The sequence below is a fragment of the Theropithecus gelada genome, chromosome 4, assembly GCF_003255815.1.
Source record: "Theropithecus gelada isolate Dixy chromosome 4, Tgel_1.0, whole genome shotgun sequence".
Taxonomy (NCBI): domain Eukaryota; kingdom Metazoa; phylum Chordata; class Mammalia; order Primates; family Cercopithecidae; genus Theropithecus; species Theropithecus gelada.
In genome coordinates, this window is record NC_037671.1 from 156,333,031 (window position 1) to 156,353,927 (window position 20,897).

At 38.4% G+C, this 20,897-nt stretch overlaps 1 protein-coding gene and 1 non-coding gene across 2 annotated transcripts in view; one reads left to right on the forward strand and one right to left on the reverse strand.

Moving 5' to 3' along the window:
- ENPP3 (ectonucleotide pyrophosphatase/phosphodiesterase 3) overlaps positions 1 to 20,897 on the forward strand; it is a 93,612-nt gene that overhangs the window by 3,739 nt on the left and 68,976 nt on the right. The window contains exons 2-5 of the mRNA XM_025382382.1: positions 569 to 644; positions 9,132 to 9,289; positions 10,893 to 11,026; positions 16,106 to 16,203. Of these exons, the coding sequence (XP_025238167.1) occupies positions 569 to 644; positions 9,132 to 9,289; positions 10,893 to 11,026; positions 16,106 to 16,203 (466 nt within the window). The remainder of the gene's footprint in view (positions 1 to 568; positions 645 to 9,131; positions 9,290 to 10,892; positions 11,027 to 16,105; positions 16,204 to 20,897) is intronic.
- On the reverse strand, positions 1,934 to 2,075 carry LOC112623862. Its single transcript, XR_003119221.1, has one exon. It is a non-coding gene; the product is annotated as a U4 spliceosomal RNA (small nuclear RNA).

A 20,897-nucleotide genomic window follows, 5' to 3' on the forward strand; every position in this document is an offset into this window, starting at 1 on the left:
TTTGGTCAGGCAGTTTCCAAATTACCTAACTGGTTTGTATGAGTGGAAGACCAAAGCAGATCATTTGCCAGTTAACTATTTGGACAATATATTTTTATGCATGTTAAATAGTATCATCATCCTGTGATAGAGTAGAAAAAAAAGCCCTGCTCCCTTAGAATGAGGCAGTTAAGGATTTAATAGTTCTGGAATTCTTTTCAATAAATGATCTACAAATGGGTGCCTGGTTTAAAAAAAATGGCCCAGAAAAATGGTTTTATGGTTTTAATTCTTAACTTTAACTCAATTTGCAGTTAAGTTCATTGCATTTGAATGGTAAATGTGTTTGAATTTGAAGATCTGTAATAACTGGTATCTTTAAATTCTTCCAAAATATTCTTTCTTATTTTCAAGCATTAAATAAAATACTATACCTCTAGTTAGGCCAGATACTAGATCATTGTTGGATCTGGTATCTGGCATAAATAGCATGCTGCAGGTACTTAGAGAGAATACTGAGAAAGGGTGGTTATTTGTATCTGTAATTTTTTAAAACATTATAAAAGCTACTTTTTCTTTTTTGCAATAGGTTCTTCTTGCTTTGTTGGTGATCATGTCACTTGGATTAGGCTTGGGGCTTGGACTCAGGAAACCAGAAAAGCAAGGTATACCCCTCAGTCTTTTCTCTGAGCATTCCCTTATTTCTTATCTCTTCGGGCCTTAATTCATTAAAATGTATCTCCCATCCCAAGCCTCCTCTGTCCTCCATGCAGCATTCTGCTCCTAGACATCTCCCACTCTGCACTCTACTTATTTGGAGCCCACATCTGTGGTTGGCATTGCTCACTGTACTTTCTGGACTTTATTTTTTCACCCTGCTCATTTGAGATTCATTATCATTCCAGTGTGTTTTTCTCTTACCTTTCTCCACCCCTTTTTTTTTTTGGCAGGGTCTCACTCTGCCTTTCAGGCTAGAGTGTAGTGGCACAATCTCGGCTCACTGCAGCTCCTCCCTGCCCTCAGGTGATCCTCCCATACTTGAGCTTCCCAAGTAGCTGGCACCACAGGTGGGTGCCACCACACCCGGCTAATTTTTGCAGTTTTGGTAGAGATGGGGCTTCACTATGTTGCCTAGGCTGGCCTGGAACTCCTGGGCTCAAGTGATCCCACCACTTCAGCTTCCCTAAGTGATAGGATTACAGGTGTGAGTCACCATGCCCGGCCCTTCTTCATCTTTATAATGGACTTTGGTAAGTGGATAACAGGCTTTTCATTCCGCTCCCACTGTCATTTTCAACATCTGATGACAAAGTATCTAGCCACTTAGTCTTTAAAGTCTTTGTTGCTTCATTCTCATGACCTCCTGCCACTACCCTGTGCCTTGACACCATGCTAGAGCTGTTCTACCTTTAAAATTTCTTGGTTCTTGATTGGGCAGTGCCAAATTTTTGAAAAGTAGTACATAATAATATCTTCAAAAAATTTGTTTCTCATAAGAAGCAAAGAAAAACAGGAGAAATATGTTCCCAAATATAAAAATACCTCACATTCCTTTTGCTGTATTTCATTATTATGAATAGTAAATGCACCACTTACAAATGACAATATAAAAAGAATTACCTATAATCTTTTTACATATTATTTTATTACTTTTACTAAGGTGAAGTATAAGGCCAGTTGCTAGATCATTCACGTCCCTCCCTTTCTGTTGTTTGTTTTTTGAGACAAGGTCTCACTTTGTTGCTCAGGCTGAGTGCAGTGGCGTGATCACGGCTTACCACAGCCTCGATCTCCTGGGCTCAAGTGATCCTCCCACCTCGGCCCCTCAAGTCCCTGGTATACAGGCATGCACTACCACACCTGGTTAATTTTTTATTTTTGTGTAGACATGGGGTCTCACTATGTTGTTCAGGCTGGTCTCAAACTCCTGGATGCAAATGATCCTCCCACCTTGGCTTCCTGAAGCATTGGGATTGCTGGTGTGAGACACTGTGCCCAGCACCCTCACCCCATTTTTGTCTTCTTAAAAATTTTATGAGCAATAATTATGCCTCAAATAAACCTCATTGGCTACTATACTGCCACTGCACAAAGCTCTGGACCCCTTTTTAAATTTGACTAAAACCTTCTAGTGTGACTCCAGTGGAGTAAGTCTCATTGCTGCAGCATTAGGAAGCCTCAGTAAGGTTAACTGGCAATTTTCCAGTCATGTATCTACTTGAGAAATACTCAGTTTCCCTAATATGACCTAGGAGCACAGTAGAACTGAAAAGTTGAATAATTGCTGGAAGATTACTGTCTTCCCTTGGTCACTTGGCTGTTGTGTTTCTGGGCCATGGTGCCATTCCTTGATCAAAGAAATGTTGACAGGCCATTTCAGTGGTATTGTTTTGACGTTAGTACACACAAATGGGCATCATTTCTTGGCTATTTTACCCCCTAAATCACATAAATTGATTGCAAAAGGCATATCTAATGTCTGAACAAAACCTCCTTTTGTTCCAGCTCTTTCATTCACTTTAGTACACCCATTGGCTGGCTTCCCAGAGTCATTTTTCCTTGTCCTCTTCCTTTCATCTGAGTTGATCAGCCCTATGTGGCAGCACTCTCTTCCCTCTACCCAGCAGGGCATTGGTAATTAACTCCAGCCTCTTTTTGCCAGCATCCTTAACATAGTCATCCTGTTTACTACTCATTTTTCCACTGCATCTATTCTCCTAAACCCCAACCCTGAGTCATTTTCACCATTTTCCACTCCAGTTAACTCACCTTCCATAGACATTATGTATTTTTTTTCTAATGTGAGTTTTAAAATCTGTGCATGTTCTTACAGATTTACTGTCATGACTACACATATTTTTTGATTGAACATTATATGCTTGGTATTATTACAATTACTGGAGATAAAGTGGTGAAGACAAGAGACAAAATCCTTCCAGGAGTTTATATTTTAGCATGCAAGACAGACAGTAAAAATATAAATAAAAAAAAAATATATATATAATAAGATAAAGTGCTAAGAAATAAGTAAAGCCCAAAAGAAGGAATCAGGGTCGTGTGTGTGTGTGTGTGTGTGTGTGTGTGTGTGTGTGTGTGTATGAAATAATTTTTGAGTAATGACTGAAGCAAGTGAGACAGAAACATAGGGACTGTTGGGGAGAAACATTCCAGGTCAGAAGGACTATGAAGTGCAAAGACCAAAGGCAGGAGCTTGCCTGGCATGTTCCCTTTAAGGAATAATAAAGAGGCTATGAACTAGAACTAAAAACACTACAGAGAGGTGGTCATAAAATGAGACCTATTAAATAAAGAGGAGCCCGATCAAGTAAAGGTTAGTATGTCAAACCCTGGTCTTCAACTTTCATTCTGAGTGTGACAAGAACTGATTGCACGATTTGGGCAGAGGAATGATATGCTCTGGTTTGCTTTTTAATAGAATCCCTAGGGCTACTGTGTTATGAATAGATGATAGAGTGAGAGCAAAAGTAGAGAGACCAATCAGGAGATTATTCCAATAATCTGGGCAAGCCTTATGTCTTAAACCAGGGCAGTAGCATTGTAGCTGGTAAGAAGTATTTGGATTCTGGATCTATTTTGATGGGGTAGATAGATTTTATTGAAAGACTGGATTTGGAGTAAGAAAGAGAGGTCAAGAATGACCCCAGAATTTTTGCATGAACATCTGGAAATATAAATTTCCATAACTGAGTTGGGGCAGATTGTAGAAGGAGCTGATTTGGGGAGAAAAATCAGGGGCTCAGTTTTGGACCTGTTAAATTTGCTAATTCTACTGGACGTCCAAGTGCAGAAGTCAAGAATGTAGTTGGACATATGAGGCTGGCTTTAGAGGTGAAGTCCTGCCTGGGCATATACTGTGGTGCTTGTCAACATATGTGGGATTTAAACCATGACACTGGGGTAGAACAACCTTAAAGAATTGGGAAGGTGAAGGGGAAAAGCGAAGAAGACTAGGAAGGAGCAGCCAGGAATGTGAGAGGAAAGCCAGGTGACTAATGTATTCTAGTAACCAAGTGCAGAAAGGTTTCGTAAGAGGAGAGTGTACGAAAAAACGTAAAGACCATCTATGTAAATGGTTGTGATATATCTAAATCTACATATTTTTTTTTCTAGTTTTTCATTGAGCACTTTTTGAGACCCATCAGAATTGTCATGCATACATCTGTTCTTATGCTTCTACTGTGTGCTACTTTTTGGCATGTACCCAACTTGCCAACCAACCTATGCTCTCTCCTGGTGCTGAATACCCAAATTGGCTTTAGTTCCTCACCACCACATAAATACTGCAAGTTCCCTTACAAACCTGTATGATAAGTACTTTGCCATAGACCAAGGAATGAAGTTTCAGGAAGTTAGGGTTTTTATCTTCTTAACTCAGGTATGTAGTCCCAGGTTGCTTTCTAGAATGGCTGCTTCAGCCTACCCTACCTTCCTTTACCTCACCTCTCCACCAGCCATTGCCATTATTCAGCTCTCTAATTTTTGGCAATGTGAAGTTGGGTATGGAATAAAGTCTTTCATTTTAGTTTCTATTTCTCTGTCCTGTTGCTCTAATCCATGTTGGTTGTTCTCTTGGTCTGGTGGATGGTTGAGATTTCCATTAGCCCATCTATTGTGTTAGATCCCATGATTTTAAAATCTCTTTCTTCTTGTTTTCTCATTTTGCTAAAGAACAACTTGATCGCTTTCTAAAATAGGATGCATGAAAGAGATAACTTGAGTCTTTGCCTATGTAAAGACATATCATTCTAACCTAATACTTGACAGTTTGGCTAGGTATTGAATTCTAAGATGGAAATAATTTGTTTTTCTAGAAATCTGAAGGTATTACTTTACTGTCTTATAGCATCCAGTGTTGCTTTTAATATATTTGGTATTTTAATACATTTCTGATTAGTGATCCTTTGTAGGTTGCTCATAATCTCTCTGTGGAGGCTTTCAACATCTCTTAATCCTGTTGATCTTTTAGTGTGAGTTTTGCCCTGGGAAACTTGGTGGACAACTATGATGTAATAATTTATGCTCTTCAATTCTGGAAAATTTTATAATATGATTTCTTTAATAACATAAGCTCCATTTCCTCTTTCACTTTGAGGCCTTACCTCCCTGTTCTAAGATCAGTTAATTAGCAGCCTTAGTTATAACTGCACAGTTTCTTGGTTATACAAGACAACAAACTCAAAGTCTCAGCAATTAGGACTTGGAATCTTCTTGTGGACCACAGTTCTGCTTACCATATCTCTACTGAATTTTTCTTTACTTCTCTCATATTTTTACTTCCAAGACCACCCTGAATGTGGGGTCTTTTAAAAAAAATTATAGTTCTCTTATTTTGTTGACACAGTATCTTCTCTATTTTCTGAGGATCTTAGTACTCTGTGTGTGTGTGTGTGTGTGTGTGTGTGTGTGTGTGTTGTTATTTTAACTCTTTTGCTCCCTGCATTATTTCCTTTTCAATCAAGTTTTTCTTTGATGTTGTTTGTTGGGTGTTTGTCTTTCATGTAGGTTGCTGTCCTGCTATCCTCAAATGTCTGGGGACCATCTGTTCCTTTTCAGAGTAAGGGTTGCTTTTTCTTATCACAGTTACCCCCCTTTATGTCTATTGTCTCTGTGATGAAAGCCACTCCTTATTCCTCCAGATTATGAGCTTCCTAGTCTGGAGTGGGAGGCAGAGTGAATAGTCACTGCTTCACATCCAAGCTTTTACCAATTCTCCTACATTTAGCCTTGTGCCTGTTCCCCTCTTCTCTTACCTAATGTCCCCTGTTTGTCTTACTTAATGACCTCTTCTCTTACCTAATGACACCCTGGGACCTCCCTTCTAGGGTCCTAAGGGAAAGCCCTTGGCTTTTTTTTTTTTTTTTTTTTAAATTTCCAGGACTCCTTCCTCTTAGGCACCTAGTTGTTGCTTCCTTCATTCTGCGATTTCTGTCTTTCAAAATTCTTTTTCTGCTTCTATCTTCTATTATTTGATTTAGAGTATTTATATCTTTTTGTAAACTATTTTCCTCTTCTTTTTGTGAAGATTTGTGGAATTTGAGGAGATGGAAGAGGTAAATGAGTTTTATCAACCAGCTACTTTTTTTTTTTTTTTTTGCCTCTCGAGTAGCTAGGACTAAAGGCACGTGCCACCGCACCCAGCTAATTTTTGTATGCTTTGTAGAGACGGAGTTTCGTCATCTTGCCAAGGCTTGTCTCAAACTCCTGAGCCCAGGCGATCTGCCTGCCTTGGCCTCCCAAAGTGCTGGGATTACAGGCAGGAGCCACTGCACCAGGCCTCAACCAGCTACTTTTAAAAAGAAAACTGTATTCTATTTTGTAGTTCGCTTTTTTCCAATAATAACATAAACATTTCTCGAAATCATTAAAACCGTGAACAATAATGTTTTAAAATAACTTCTACTGGCATCCAGAAATGCTTATAATGTTATTTTATGTAGATATAATAATTTAATAAGTCCTCTCTTTCATGTACATTAAGACTGTTTCAGTTGTTAAAATATTTTTGAAATTATGTATAACACTATGGAGAACATTTCTCAACATAGATCTTCGTATGTTTCTTTAGTATAAAGTCTGGAAGTGAAATTGCTGAAATCAAAGGATATAAAGATTTTTTTAATTAATAAAAAATTTTAAGCATACAAAAGTAGGAATACTAATTTAATAAATGTCTATGTATCATCACCCCACTCTATGAATTCATGACCAATCCTGTTTTATTTACACCTTTCTCCATAACCTCCTCTACATATTATTTTGAAGCAAATACTTGACATTATTTCATTTCTATAAACATTTCATTGTGTATTTCTAAAAGGTAAAATTTTTTTAATGTTTTATAATATTGGAGATAAATATTTTAAAGAAAATGTTCTCCACTTTGTAGATAGACTTTTCAAATATTAGTTTTGCATGGGTAATATAATCTCATTATTTATTTAAAAGGTTTTCTTCCACTGCCATATAATAGCTATCATGTTTCCCTCCTCAGAAATAGCTAAGATTATCATCACATTATTGTATATTCTTATAGAAATTTTATAACAGCAACTTTGTATTTGTGTTTTCACGTACTCCTTTTGCCTTTCTGCCTTTCTGCATCTTTCTTTTCTTAAAATTCACATTTTACAGCTTTTGTTTCATATTGTAAAATAACGTTCCTGAAAGATTTTGTGAATTTATACTACCAATAACTGTATATCTCATTGATTTGTTAGTGAAAAATGATCATATTTTTCTTATGTTCACTAACTTTTTACAGAGTACTTTGAAAATCGTCTAAGTCTTCTGTTTGATGTTTTTTGGGGTCAAACTATAGTAGGATGAATTCAGGAGATCTAATGCTCTGAGAATTATTACTTTTAGTGCCTGTTATGTCAGTCCTCATTGTCCTTAACCTTTCTTGCCTATTTTGAAAATGAGTATTCTAAAATACTGTCCTTAACCGCTTAACTCCTGAGACATTTCTATTTTGATAAGCTCCTAAAATTTTTTTGTATATGTTGTGAGGCAAGAATGTCAAGAGATTCCTTACCCTATATAGCTAGCCAGTTGTCCCATTACTGTGTGTTATTCACTGTTACTTTGCAGTTACCACTTAAAATTTTTTATTATATAAAGTCTCTACAATTATATCTGCATTATTTATCACTTAATCTGCAATTACCAGCACAGTGCCTGAAACATAATGATGCTAAAATAAATATTCATAGGATAAATAAGTAAATAAATTAATTTAAAATTATGCAGTGGTTTTCAAGGGAGAGAAACAAGTTGTGCATAGTTGAACTTTCCCACACATACTATTATACCCTCCTTGCCTTCAAACAACTCCTTTAGAATGCAAAGTAGAAAGCAAGTATCATAGGGAATTATAGATAATTTTCAATGGGAATCCCTAGCAAGGAGAAATGATATTTAGCTGGGCGCACACACTCCTTGCACAGTGAGAACTACAGAATTCCCATTGCTTCTTATTGCTAATATGCTGATGACTCCAAGTCAGTATCCTTAGTTTATGCCTCTCTTTCCTGAGTTTCAGACTCAAATATTCAGATCCCCTCCTAAATATGTATTTGCTTAGATATCTGGAAAACTGAACTTCCCTTTTTTTAGTGCCTTAGCCTTACATTCTGGAAGTCATCTTTGGCTCATTCCTCTTCTTCACTCTTTATATAAACCTGAACTCAAACTAATTGCACTTTAATTTCTCTTATCTCTATTTACATCTTCCTTATGTGTGCTGCTACTATCTTCCTTCAGGCCCTTATCATTTTTGGTTTGGGTTAAAATTTCTTGCTTAGTTCAAGAGTTTCCATCCCTACCCTACTCACCTATTTTCCAGAGTGGCTTTCTAAAACACAGATCTAATTCATTACTCTCTGCTTACTCTTTAATGACTTCCCGTTACCAAAGATTGGGCTTCAAGCCTCTTAGTATGGCATATGCACGTTTCCTCACTCTAGTCCACCTCTACCTTTGAACTCTACCCCTTAGCCATCATAACCCATCTGCTATTCTCCAAATATGCCTTCCTTAGCTTCACTGATTTTTAAAATCTTGATCCTTTCTCAAGACTCAATGGTGTCCTTGAATCCCCTTGCTAGTTTTTGTCCCACCCCATGTGCTCCCATGTACTTCTTGAACACATTATTATTATTATTATTATTATTATTATTAAGGCAGAGTCTTGCTTTGTCGCCCAGGCTAGAGTTCAGTGGCACAATCTCAGCTCACTGCAACCTCTGCCTTCCGAGTTCAAGCAATTCTCCTGCCTCAGCCTCCCAAGTAGCTAGGACCACAGGTGTGCACCACCATGCCTGGTTAACTTTTGTATTTTTAGTAGACATGGGGTTTTGCCATGTTAGCCAGACTGGTCTCAAACTCCTGACCTCAAGTGATTCTCCCGCCCTGGCCTCACAAAGTGTTGGTATTACAGGCGTGAGCCATGGTGCCTGGACATATCAGTGTCATTATTTATTACATTGCACTGGTAGATCTTGTAGCACCATAAAAATCATCTAGTTGTCTGTCGTAGTCTGTGCCATGTACTTCCTGTATGCTTCCACTGTTTAAGTATGAGATATTGAATAGCTGCTAAATGTTGGGGCCCTATTTCCTTTACTTTGCAGGCAGCTGCAGGAAGAAGTGCTTTGATGCATCATTTAGAGGACTGGAGAACTGCCGGTGTGATGTGGCATGTAAAGACCGAGGCGATTGCTGCTGGGATTTTGAAGACACCTGTGTGGAATCAAGTATGAGTTCTGAGAATAAGTTTATTAGCATGTTGGTTGTGCCACTATTAATACATGTCAAATTTTTTTCTTTTCTTTCCTTTTGTTTGAGACAGAGTGTCACTCTGTTGCCTAGGCTAGAGTACAGTGGCATGATCATGGCTAACTCTATTCTTAATCTCCTGAGTCCAATTGATCTTTCCACCTCAGCCTCCTGAGTATCTGGGACCACAGGCATGCAGCACCACACCTGGCTAATTGTTTTTAACCCCATCTCTACTAAAAATAAAAAACTTAACCAAGTTGCCTAGGCTGGTCTTGAACTCCTGGGCTCAAGCAATTCTCCCACCTTGGCCTCCCAAAGTGCTGGGATTATAGGCATGAACCACTGCGCCAGGTCTGTGTCCAAATTTTCATCTACATACCTTGTGTATTAGTTTCCTAGGGCTGCCATGACAAAGTACCACAGACTGGGTGGCTTAGCCAACGGAAGTTTGTTTTCTCACAGTTCTGGAGACTGGAAGTCCAACTTTTAGGTGTTGGCAGGGTTGGGTCCTCCTGAAGACTCCAAAAGAGAATCTGCTCCATGCTTCTCTCCTAGCTTCTGGTGGGTGCTGGCAATCTTTGGCTTGTGGCAGCACAGCTCCAGACTCTGCCTTCATCTTCACATAATCTGTGTCTCTTCACATAGTCTTCTCTCTGTCTGTGTCTATGTTTAAATTTTCCCTTTTAATAAGAACACCAGTCATACTGGATTAAGGCCCACCCTAATGACCTCATTTTACTTAATTATCTACAAGTAATTTTTTTTTGAAACAGTCTCACTCTTATCTACAAGTAATTTTTTTTTAAACAAAGACAGAAATGAAATAGTCTGTCATTTCTACTTCACTAATTAGCTAGAATGTTCTACAATGAGAAATATCCATGAAGCAAAATGTTTTGTTTTTGCTAATTTTTGTTAAGATTTTAAAAATTTGTTAAATTTCCCCCATTTGATATCAGTTATTCTCATTGGCTATTTCTTTCTTTTTTTTTTTTCTTGATACTTTCCTTTTTCTCTTCTTTAGACTGTATGTCTATAGTTATTAAATCCATTTATTCTAGCAGTTGGGGAAATACTGTTCTTGAGGCAAAAAACATTATCAAGAAAAAGAAGAAATATCTTTTTTTCATCTAAAAGAATCCCCTTTGGGGCTGGGTGTGGTGGCTCACATCTGTAATCCCAGCACTTTGGGAGGCCAAGGCGGGAGGACCACTTGACGTCAGGAGTTCAAGACCAGCCTGACCAAATGGTGAAACCCTGTCTCTACAAAAAATACAAAATTACCCGGGCATGGTGGCCCTTGCCTACAATCCCAGTTACTTGGGAAGCTGAAGCAGGAGAATCGCTTGAACCAGGGAGGTGGAGGTTGCAGTGAGCCGAGATCACACCATTGCACTCCAGCCTGGGCAACAAGAGTGAAAGTCCATCTCAAAAAAAATAAATAAATAAAATAAATAAATAAATCCCCTCTGTTTCTCTTGGTAAAGATAGACTTCCTGGTATTCAGTTAGTACAGATTACTGGTCTCTACAAGTCACTAGAGACACTGCCTTTGCCAACAACTGAAAATGCACTTTACGTATTTTAGAAGAAATTAGTCATGGGACTAACAGAAATTAAGTAGTTGCTTCTCGTTTCTTGTCTGTGGTGCAGCAAGTATAAAGATTTCGATCTTATGCTTTTCAGGAGAAACCTCATGGCTGGAAGAAAACTGTGACACAGCCCAGCAGTCTCAGTGTCCAGAAGGGTGAGCATGACGGATACAGGGATTTTTATCCTCCTTTAACAAAGGTGCACATAAGAATGTAGTTAGTTCAGACGCAGAGTAGAATTTCCTCCACTTCATGTACATTTCAAAACAGAATAGTTCACAAAGGATTAGATTTCTTGTGGGTTCCAAGTTCTAATGGACTTTTGTTTGCTTTATTTTTTACAAAGCCCTTTTATATTAATTTATTATATTCATGTTTTACAATGACGACTTTATTATGTTTTTGTCTTTGAGACAGGGTCTTGCTCTCTTGTCCAAGCTGGAGTGCAGTGGTGCAATCACAGCTCACTGCAGCCTTGACCTCCCAGACACAGGTGATCCTCCCCATCTCAGCCTCCTGAGTAGCTGGGACTACAGGCATGCCACTATGCTTGGCTAATTTTTTATTTTTCTCTCTCTCTTTTTTTTTTTTTTTTTTTTTGTACAGATGAGGTTTCACTAGGTTGCCCAGGCTGGTCTCAAACTCTTGAGTTCAAGTGATCCACTCGCCTTGGCCTCCCAAAATGCTAGGATTCCAGGCATGAACCACTCTACTCAGCCACAGTAATGACTTTTAAAAATCAGTTGGAATATTAAATAAGTAATATTCCAAAGGTCTTGTGGTCAGGATTGAAATTAGCTTGAAATTACTTCTGCCAGAACTCCTTTTCCTTTTTTAAATAACTTAATTCCTGCCTTCTTTTTTAAAATAAAGATAGGGTCTCGCTGTGTTGGCTAGGTTGATCTTGATCTCCTGGCTTCAAGCAGTCCTCCCTCCTGGGCCTCCCAACGTGTTGGAATTACAGCCATGAGCCACTGTGTCTGGCAAGAACTCTTTTCTATTTTACATCTTGGTGCCTCAAATTTCTTCTTGTTAAGAGCAGGGAAAGAGGTTTGTGCAGGCCTTGAAATGAAAGGAGGTCTTTGAAGGGTGGATGAGGAGAGCTTTGTCAGGGGGCACAGGTGATGAACACGTGAGGTGACACTCCTGCCCCACCTCTCCCCTGCATCTTTTCCACACGTTTATCATGGCTGCTTCGCTGACTGCCGGGGCCTGGAAATGTGCATCACCTCAAGCCAGCGCGGATTCCCCATTTCTCCATCCACCCCTCTGCCCTTCACACTTTTCTGGGCCAAGTAAGGGAGAATGGTGGAAGGGTGGATGAAAAAGAAATGAATACCTGGCTTTAGGAGGAATTGGTAGAGGCAGTTTTTAAATTTAAGTATTATTATTATTATTATTATTATTACTATTAAGAGATAGGGTCTCACTCTGTCACCCAGGCTGGAGTGCAGTGGCATGATCACAGCTCACTACAGCCTCAAATTCCTGGACTCAGGCTATCCTCCCATCTCAGCCTCCCAAGTATTTGAGACTATAGGCATGGGCCCCCACACCCAGCTAAACATTATTTTGTATTTTTTTGTACAGACAGGGCCTTACTATGTTGCCCAGACTGGACTCAAACTCCTGAACTCAGGTGATCCTCCTGCCTTGGCTTCACAAAGTGCTGGGATAACAGGCATGAACTACTGTGCTGGCCAGTGGAGGCATTTTTTGTTTCAAGACAGGGTCTCATTCTGTTGCCCAGGTTGCAGTGCAGTGGCGTGATCATGACTCATAGCAGCTGCCACCTCCCAGGCTCAAACAATTCCCTCACCTCAGCCTCCCAAGTAGCTGGGACTACAAGCATGTGCCACCATTCTCAGCTAATTCTTGTGTTTTTTGTAGAGACAGTGTTTTTCCACGTTTCCCCGTCTGATCTCGAACTTCTGGGCTCAAGGGATCCTGCCATCTTGGCCTCCCAAAGTGCTGGGATTACAGGCATGAGCTGCTGTGTCTGGCCCAGTGGAGGCATTTTTAAATAGTGTTATTTCATTTTGAAAAGGAGTATGGATAATGTGCCTGTTTTTCTTCCGTGCTACTTTGGTTTGTAGCTCAGATTCAGGTGCTCTCTTCCCACCTTGTGGGTGGAAGAGCAAAGGATTAGAATAAAATGAGAGAAGTTTGAGTCCTGATTTTGCCTGTGGGTCTTTTGCACTGGTCACTTCCCTGAGCTTCATCTATGAAATTGAAATAATAACAATGCCAGGATCAGACAATTTCATGTGAGAATTAAATGACCTAAAGCAAGGGAATATGCTTGGTGAGTTATCAAGCAGTAGGTTAATTTTAATTCTAGTGCATGGTGCATAGTAGGTACTCAAGAAATTGTTAATATTTTTCTAGTGAAATTTTTCTGTAGTCACTTGTTTTATTGGATGAACCTGATACTTGAATCTATTAAGGTGTGCCCATGGTATTTTCTCATGGGTCAAATTACCCTGTCAATTCATCTCTGAAAAGCATACTAATACCGGCTAATATTCATATAGTTCTTATTATGTACCAATATGTACATTACACAATAGTTATCTTACATATTATTCCTTATAAAAACCCTTTGGTTCTATTATCTCCATCCTCATTTTACAAAGAATGAAATGGAGGCAAAAGCTGTGAAATCACTTGCCCAGTGCTGCATTGCTAGTGGTTGCTGGAAGCAGGAAGCAAACCCAGGCAGCAAGGTCCCAGAGTCTCTGTGGCATAACGCTCCCTCAAGTCGTAGGCTGAGCCCGTGATGCTGTGCGATTCATCAGAAGAAGGGGTAAGGGCCTGAATAAGGGGAAGAATTGTTTGAGGCACCAAGACTCCCTCACCTGTTGATAACCGGGAGGAGAGAGACATTAGGTGAGCAGGAAGGTTTTCACTAAAGTCTTTGTAAAGAGTCTCAACAAACCTAGATGACTAAGCCCAAATGATTAGTTAGAATGGTCTTCTCCAAACTGGCAAATCACTGTCCCCCTGAGGATTTGAGAGCTGGAGCAGCATCCCAGAGAAATTACAGGACTGATTTGGCAACCTTGATGCAAGGCAAGACTAGAAAGGAACCTGGTGAGGAAAGGGGTGGTGGTAGTGGTCAGTAGGACACTGACCATCACCTACAATCCCCTCATTCTCTTTATTCCATTGAAGTCATTCCTACGTATACCTTCCATCCCTGCAAGGAAAATGGACAATGATGATTCTGCTCACCATGAATAATATTTGCTGGTAAAAATTTTATAGTGGCTACAGACATTACATAAAACCTTCTTGCCAGACATTTATGCTAGTATTCTCTTTGCTTGTTTGCCTTACTATTTTGCTAGTGATCATAGCACAGTAAGGAGCTTAGACTCTTAAATCAGACAGATGTGAGCCAATAGCCTAGCTCTGCCCCTACTGGTGGTGGGACACCTTGGGTAAGCTACCTGATCCTAGTGAAATAACAGATCGGAGATGACAGTTCTTGGCATGTAGTGAGCTCTTACTCAAGCTTCATCACAGGCAATGAAAATAATATGGATGCAATGTTCAAGTTTTTTAGCAATCAGAGAAATAAAAATGAAAAGAAGATATAACTTTTACTCCATGAAATAATCAGTACATCGTGATTTGTGTATATAAAGTCCCAGCTACCTGTCTTGTTTATGAAAGTACTGTATAAGTTAATATCTACTGTTGGGAATGAATTGTGGCAATATTTTAGTCTCCTTTGAAAGTTTGTCGTAAGACCAGGAAATGTGATCTTTATGAATTTATCTTTAGGAAATAATTAAGGATGTTTTAGCTACAAGAAAGTTCGTATCAGCAGAATGTAAAATGCACTTTCTAGTTAGCTTGGACAGGCAAGCTGGCCATTAAAAAAGGAGTGCATTGGATCTTTGGATCATTGGATCTTGATCCCACAGACAGTTGACCCTGTCTTTAATCTTCAAAGTTATTTTAATGGCATATTTATGAATATAAAATTTTTAATCAGAGTTATGTTAATGAGTTTATGAAAAAAATAAATACTTTCTCATGCAAATTGCACTAGGCCACTTTAATTTCTTCATGAATTTTCTGCACACTGCAGTTCAAACAGTCCCAGTTTTCCATTTTTATTTTTAAATTGAGGTATCCTATAGTTCATATACATTGAAATGGTCCTATCTTAATTGTATAGTATAATGCAATTTGGAAATTCACTAAGTGATGTAACTTACTAATATAGAATATTTCCAACATATAGAATATTTCCACCATCCCAGAAAGATACCTCATGTCCCTTCCCATTGCTTACTTCCCAAAGACAATCACTATTGTGATTTCTATCATCATATATTCCTGTTTTAGAATTTATGTAAATGAAGTTAAACCACAGGCTCTCTTAGGTCTGGAAACCTAATAACTTTCCACATTGGAAAGTACTCAAGTGCCCGTGGACAGTAGAATAAGTTCTGGTTTATTCATTCACTGGAATATTAGACAGCTATGAGAATGAATGATCCATAATTACTTGCAACAATATGGAGGAATCTCAAACATAATGTCGAGTAAAAGAATTGAGACTCAACAAAATGCATACTGTATGATTTTATTTGCATATAAATGTAAGTACAAAAATAGACAAAGATAATCTATGCTGTTGGAAATCAAGATACTGATCATCCTTGGTGGGGTGTGGTTTGGAAAGTTTAGTGACCACAGGAAGCACAAGCATCCTGATAATATTCTGTTTCTTTATCTGGGTGATGACTACACAGTGGAGTTCAGTTAATGAAAATTTATCAAACTATACATCTGTGAAATGTGTGTGTGTATAACAGAAGCAAAATTTTATGCCAGGCACAGTGACTCGTGCCTGTAATCCCAGCTCTTTGGAGGCCAGGGCGGGTGGATCACTTGAGGTCAGGAGTTGGAGACCAGCCTGGCCAACATGGTGAAATCCCATCTCTACTAAAATTTAGCCAGATGTGGCAGCGTGCACCTGTAATCCCAGCTACTTGGGAGGCTGAGGCACGAGAATTGCTTGAACCCAGGAGGTGGAGGCTGGGTGACAGGGTGAAACTGTGTCTCAAAAAAAAAAAAAAAATGACAGTGTCTGGCTATGGCCCAAAAGTTACCCAATTATTTCACCTTAAACACAGGTCTAAAAAAAAAGATTGCAATGCTTTTGAGGTAAATATAACTATCCAAAACAATGGACAAATTTTGTTTTTCATTTTCAGGTTTGACCTGCCACCTGTTATCTTGTTTTCTATGGATGGATTTAGAGCTGAATATTTATACACATGGGATACTTTAATGCCAAATATCAATAAACTGAGTAAGTCTTCTATAACTAGTGGCATGAAAATGATAAAGACACCTAGTTAGTCAATCTCCAGATGATGCAACTTTCTTTCTGACTTTTAACCTTAGTGGTTTGTCTTAGCCTAGATCCTCTCTGACTTTACCACGTGGTATCTACTTTCAATCGGAAGTGTATTTTCACACTTGCTGGCTTCTCCTACCTTTATTTTGGTAGCATGGTCAGCCTTTTGTTTGTTTATTTTGATTTGTTTTGTATTCGAATGTAACTTCTGTCCTCTGGAAATCTATTCGTGTGTACTGCCTTGAAAGGGATGTTTGTCAGACCTGGGTTCTGGGTCTTAGCAAGGTGGATATAACAAGAATCGGATCCTGAAGGCAGGTGGGCTAGACAGATCCAGCACCTCCCACCACTTCAGCAGATGTCAAGTCCAGGATCTATTTCTGGTCCTGGAATTAAACTGCCTACAATCTGACTCTACTAATTGCTAGCTGTGAGGTCTCAGACAAGTTTCCTTCATCTTTTAGTGCCCTAGTCTCTTCATCTGTGAAATGGTGACTTCCCATCTGATAGGATTACTGTGAGAATGTACAGGTAGCTTTCAAAAAATAGCTATTTGATATGTGGCATATGATGGGTGGATTTAAGTAATTGTTATAATTCTTTTATTATCAATTTTACTATGTTATATACTTCTGTGTTAGGACACTTAGCCTTCACATAATTTAATAAAAGTAGTAATAAAGAGAAGTTGAGGCTGGACATGGTAGCCAGTGCCTGTAACTCTAGCACTTTGGGAGGCAGAGGCTAGAGCATCCCTTGAACTCAGGAGTTTGAGACCGGCCTGTGCAATACAGTGAGACCTCATCTCTATTTAATAATAATTTTTTTTTTAAAAGAGAAGTTGAGTACCCAATGACACAGTGCTAAGAAGTGGCATAGTTAAAACCAGAGAACTAACTCCAGGGCCCACACTTTTCACTGCCCTGCAATTCCTCTCTTTCTTCTCCCTCCTCTGAGGCCCTGTTTTATATCCCCAAAGTTCTCAAATTTTCTGTCATTTTTTACTGGTTTATTGTTTTTCTTTTTCTGCAAATTATTAAAAATAGCTGTTTGACTCTGGGTAAGTCAATTGACTTTTCTTGGCCTCAGTTTCCTCATTTGTAAAACAAAATGTCTAGATCTGATGATTTCTACTGTTAATTCCAGCCCTAAAATGCCGTGGTTGTAGGAAGATAGACCACTACTTCCAACAACTCAAGGTGCATTGTTTTTTCAGCTTCTCCCTCATTCCCTGAGGCAGATCTTTAGCAAAGAGATTGTTTTCCAAATCCAGGACCTGCCACTTTTCTGCTGAGTCATTTTGTCCTAGAAAGTTAGCTAACACTTCTCAGTTTCTATCTTCTTACCTAAATTTGTCTTGATAAACTGGATATCAAATCTGGTGTCAAAAGGGAATTTGACTAGCCAGGGTGAACTGAACCTTTTCTAAAGTAAAATTCCTTGATTTGCTCATTCCATTGAGAATTAGAAATGACATCAATGTAATACAGCCACTGAGAGCTTTCTGCTTTTGATGTTTAAAATATTTTAAAACATTTAAAAAAATTTTAGTCATGTAAACAACATCTCAATCCTCAAATGTGTGAAGCTATGATCATCTAGGCCTACCTAGGCAAAATGGGGCTGTTAGTTTCTAGGAGGCCCGATTAAGAATAGATGTAGTAGGTAGGGGGACATGTTTTCAGGACATCCTGAGGCTGTTTTGGGGGAAAATTAGAAAAGGATAGATGTGGTTAAATAGGATTCGGATTATGTTAGCCTTGAACTGAGGTATGTGACAGCAGGCATTGCTGTCACAACAATAATAAGGGAGTCCAAGGCCCCAACTCTAGGGTTTCATCAAGCTGCCTGAGTTGGGCCATCATGGTGGTGTAAACCAAGCCTAAACAATATCACAGAGCAGTGAGTCATATGAGTGACTATTAAGTGGACAAGGAAGTGGCTCTCTGAATCACACTTTAGTCAGGCAAGAACATTGTCTTGTCTTAGTGCAGGTGGCAGCAGACAAAGAAGGGCCAAGATCAGGAAACTGTCAAGTAGGATAGAAGTGATTTGGCCTGTTTAGAAGACAGCCTTCCTGAAAAGTTAGATGGGAAACTGTGGATCAAATAAGACTAGAAGTAGCAGGTAGACAGCAAAGATCCAGCTGGTGACATATGCAGAGTTTCAGAGATTAGAGTTTGCAAGTTTGGCATTCATGAACAGCAGAGCTCTTATATTGGCCACAGCAGATATCATTTGCTGTCTGCTTTTTAAATTTTGTTAAGAATGCATAACATGAGATCTATCCTCTTAACAGATTTCTCAGTGTACAATGCAGTATTATTATCTATAGGCACAATGTTGTACAGCAGATCCCTAGAATTTACTTATTTTATAAAACTGAAATTTCATATCCATTGATCAACGATTCCACATTTCCCCCTTACCCAGCCCCTGGAATCCACCATCCTATTTTTTACTTCTATGATTTTGACTATTTTAGATAACCTCATGTAAGTAGAATCATACAGTGTTAGTGTTCCTGTGACTAGCTTATTTCACTTAGTATATCTTCAAGGTTCATCCATGTTACCACATGTTGCAAGATTTTCCTCTTTTATTAAGGCCAAATAATATTCCATTGTATGTATATGCCACCTTAAAAATCTATTTATCTTTTGAAAGAGAAATAGATTGTTACCATATCTTGGCTCTTATGAGTAGTGCTGCAGTGAACATGGGAGTGCTAATCTCTTTGAGATCCTGATTTCAACCCTTTTGGATAAATACTCAAAAGTAGAATAGCTGGATCATATAATTCTATTTTTAAGTTTTTGAGAAACCTCCATACCATTTTCCATAGCAACTATACCATTTTGCCTTTCTACCAACAGTGTATAAGAGTTCCAATTTCTGCATATCTTCATCAACACCTGTTTTTTTTTTGTTTTTTTGATACTAGATACCCTAACAGATGTGATATAATATCTCATTTTCTAATTTTTATTTTTAATTATTATTATTATGTTAGAGATGAGGTCTTGCTATGTTGCCCAGGCTGGCCTCAAACTCATGGGCTCAAGTGATCCTCCCATCTCGGTCTCCCAAAGTGCTGGGATTGCAGGTGTGAGCCACTGTGCCCTGCCTCATTTTGGTTTGATATGCATTTTTCTGATGATTAGTGACATTGAGCATCTTTCATACACCTATTGGATATTTGTATGTCTTTAGAGATGAACAATATCTTTCTTCTTTGAAGAAATATCTATTTAGGTCATTAGCCCATTTTTTAATGAGACTATTGGATTTTTTGCTATCAAGTTGTAGAAGTTCCTTATATATTTTGGAACTTAACTTCTTATCAGATATATGGTTTGAAAGTGTTTTCCCCCATTTCATATATTGCTTTTTCATTTTATTGATTGTTTCCTTTGCTGTGCAGAAACTTTTTGGTTTGATATACTCCTACATGTATATTTTTGCTTTTGTTGCCTATGCTTTTGGCATCATGTTCATGAAATCATTGCCAAGACCAATGTCCTGCAGATTTTCCCCTATGTTTCCTTCCAGAAGATTTACGGTTTCAGGTCTTACTTTTAAATCTTTAATATACTTTGAGTTGATTTTTGTATATGGTATAAGATCAGAGTTCAAGTTCATTTTTCTGCATATGGATATCCAGTTTCTGACATCATTTGTTGAAGTAACTATTCTTTCCCATTGTGTATTCTTCTTGGCAACCTTTTTGAAGATTGGTTGACCATATACGCATGGATTTATTGATTTATTTCTGGGCTCTCTATTCCATTTTTTTTTTCTTTTTTCTGAAATAGGCTGTCACTCTGTCACCCAGCCTGGAGTGTGATGGTGTGATCTCAGCTCACTGCCACATCTACCTCCCAGGCTTAAGCGATCCCCTCAGCCTCCAGAGTAGTTGAGAATACAGGCACTGTATGCCTCTATGACTGGCTAATTTTTGTATTTTTTGTACAGATGTAGTTTTGCCATGTTGTCCAGGCTGGTCTTGAACTCCTGAGCTCAAGCTTGCCTTGGCCTCCCAAGGTGCTGGGATTACAGGTGTGAGCCACTGAGCCCAGCCTGGGCTCCCTATTCTTTTTCATTGGTCTATACATCTGTTTTTAAAAACACACTGTTCTAATTACTGAAGATTTTTAATATATTTTGAAATCAGGAGCTTTGATGTTTTCAGCTTTGTTCTTTTTCAAGATTGTCGTGGTTATCTGGGGTCTTAACGAATTTAATTTTTTTTTCTATTTCTGTAAAAACTGTCATTGGGGTTTTGATAAAGATTGCATTGAATCTGTAGATTGTTGTGGGTAATACAAACATTTTAACAATATTAAGTCTTCGAGTCCATGAACATGAGGTGTCTTTCCATTTGTTTATGTCTTCCTTGACTTCTTTTCCCAATATTTCATAGTTTTCATATAGAAGTCTTTCATTTTCTTAAATTTATTTCTAAGAATTTTATTATTTTCAATGTTGATAAATGAGATTGAATAGTTCATTATTAATACATAGAAATGCAACTGATTTTTTATGTTGATTTTGTATCCTGAAACTTTACTGCATTTATTAGTTCTAAAATTTATTTAAAGCTTTTACATATTTAGAGCTTTCAGTAGATATCACTTCTTCTGAAA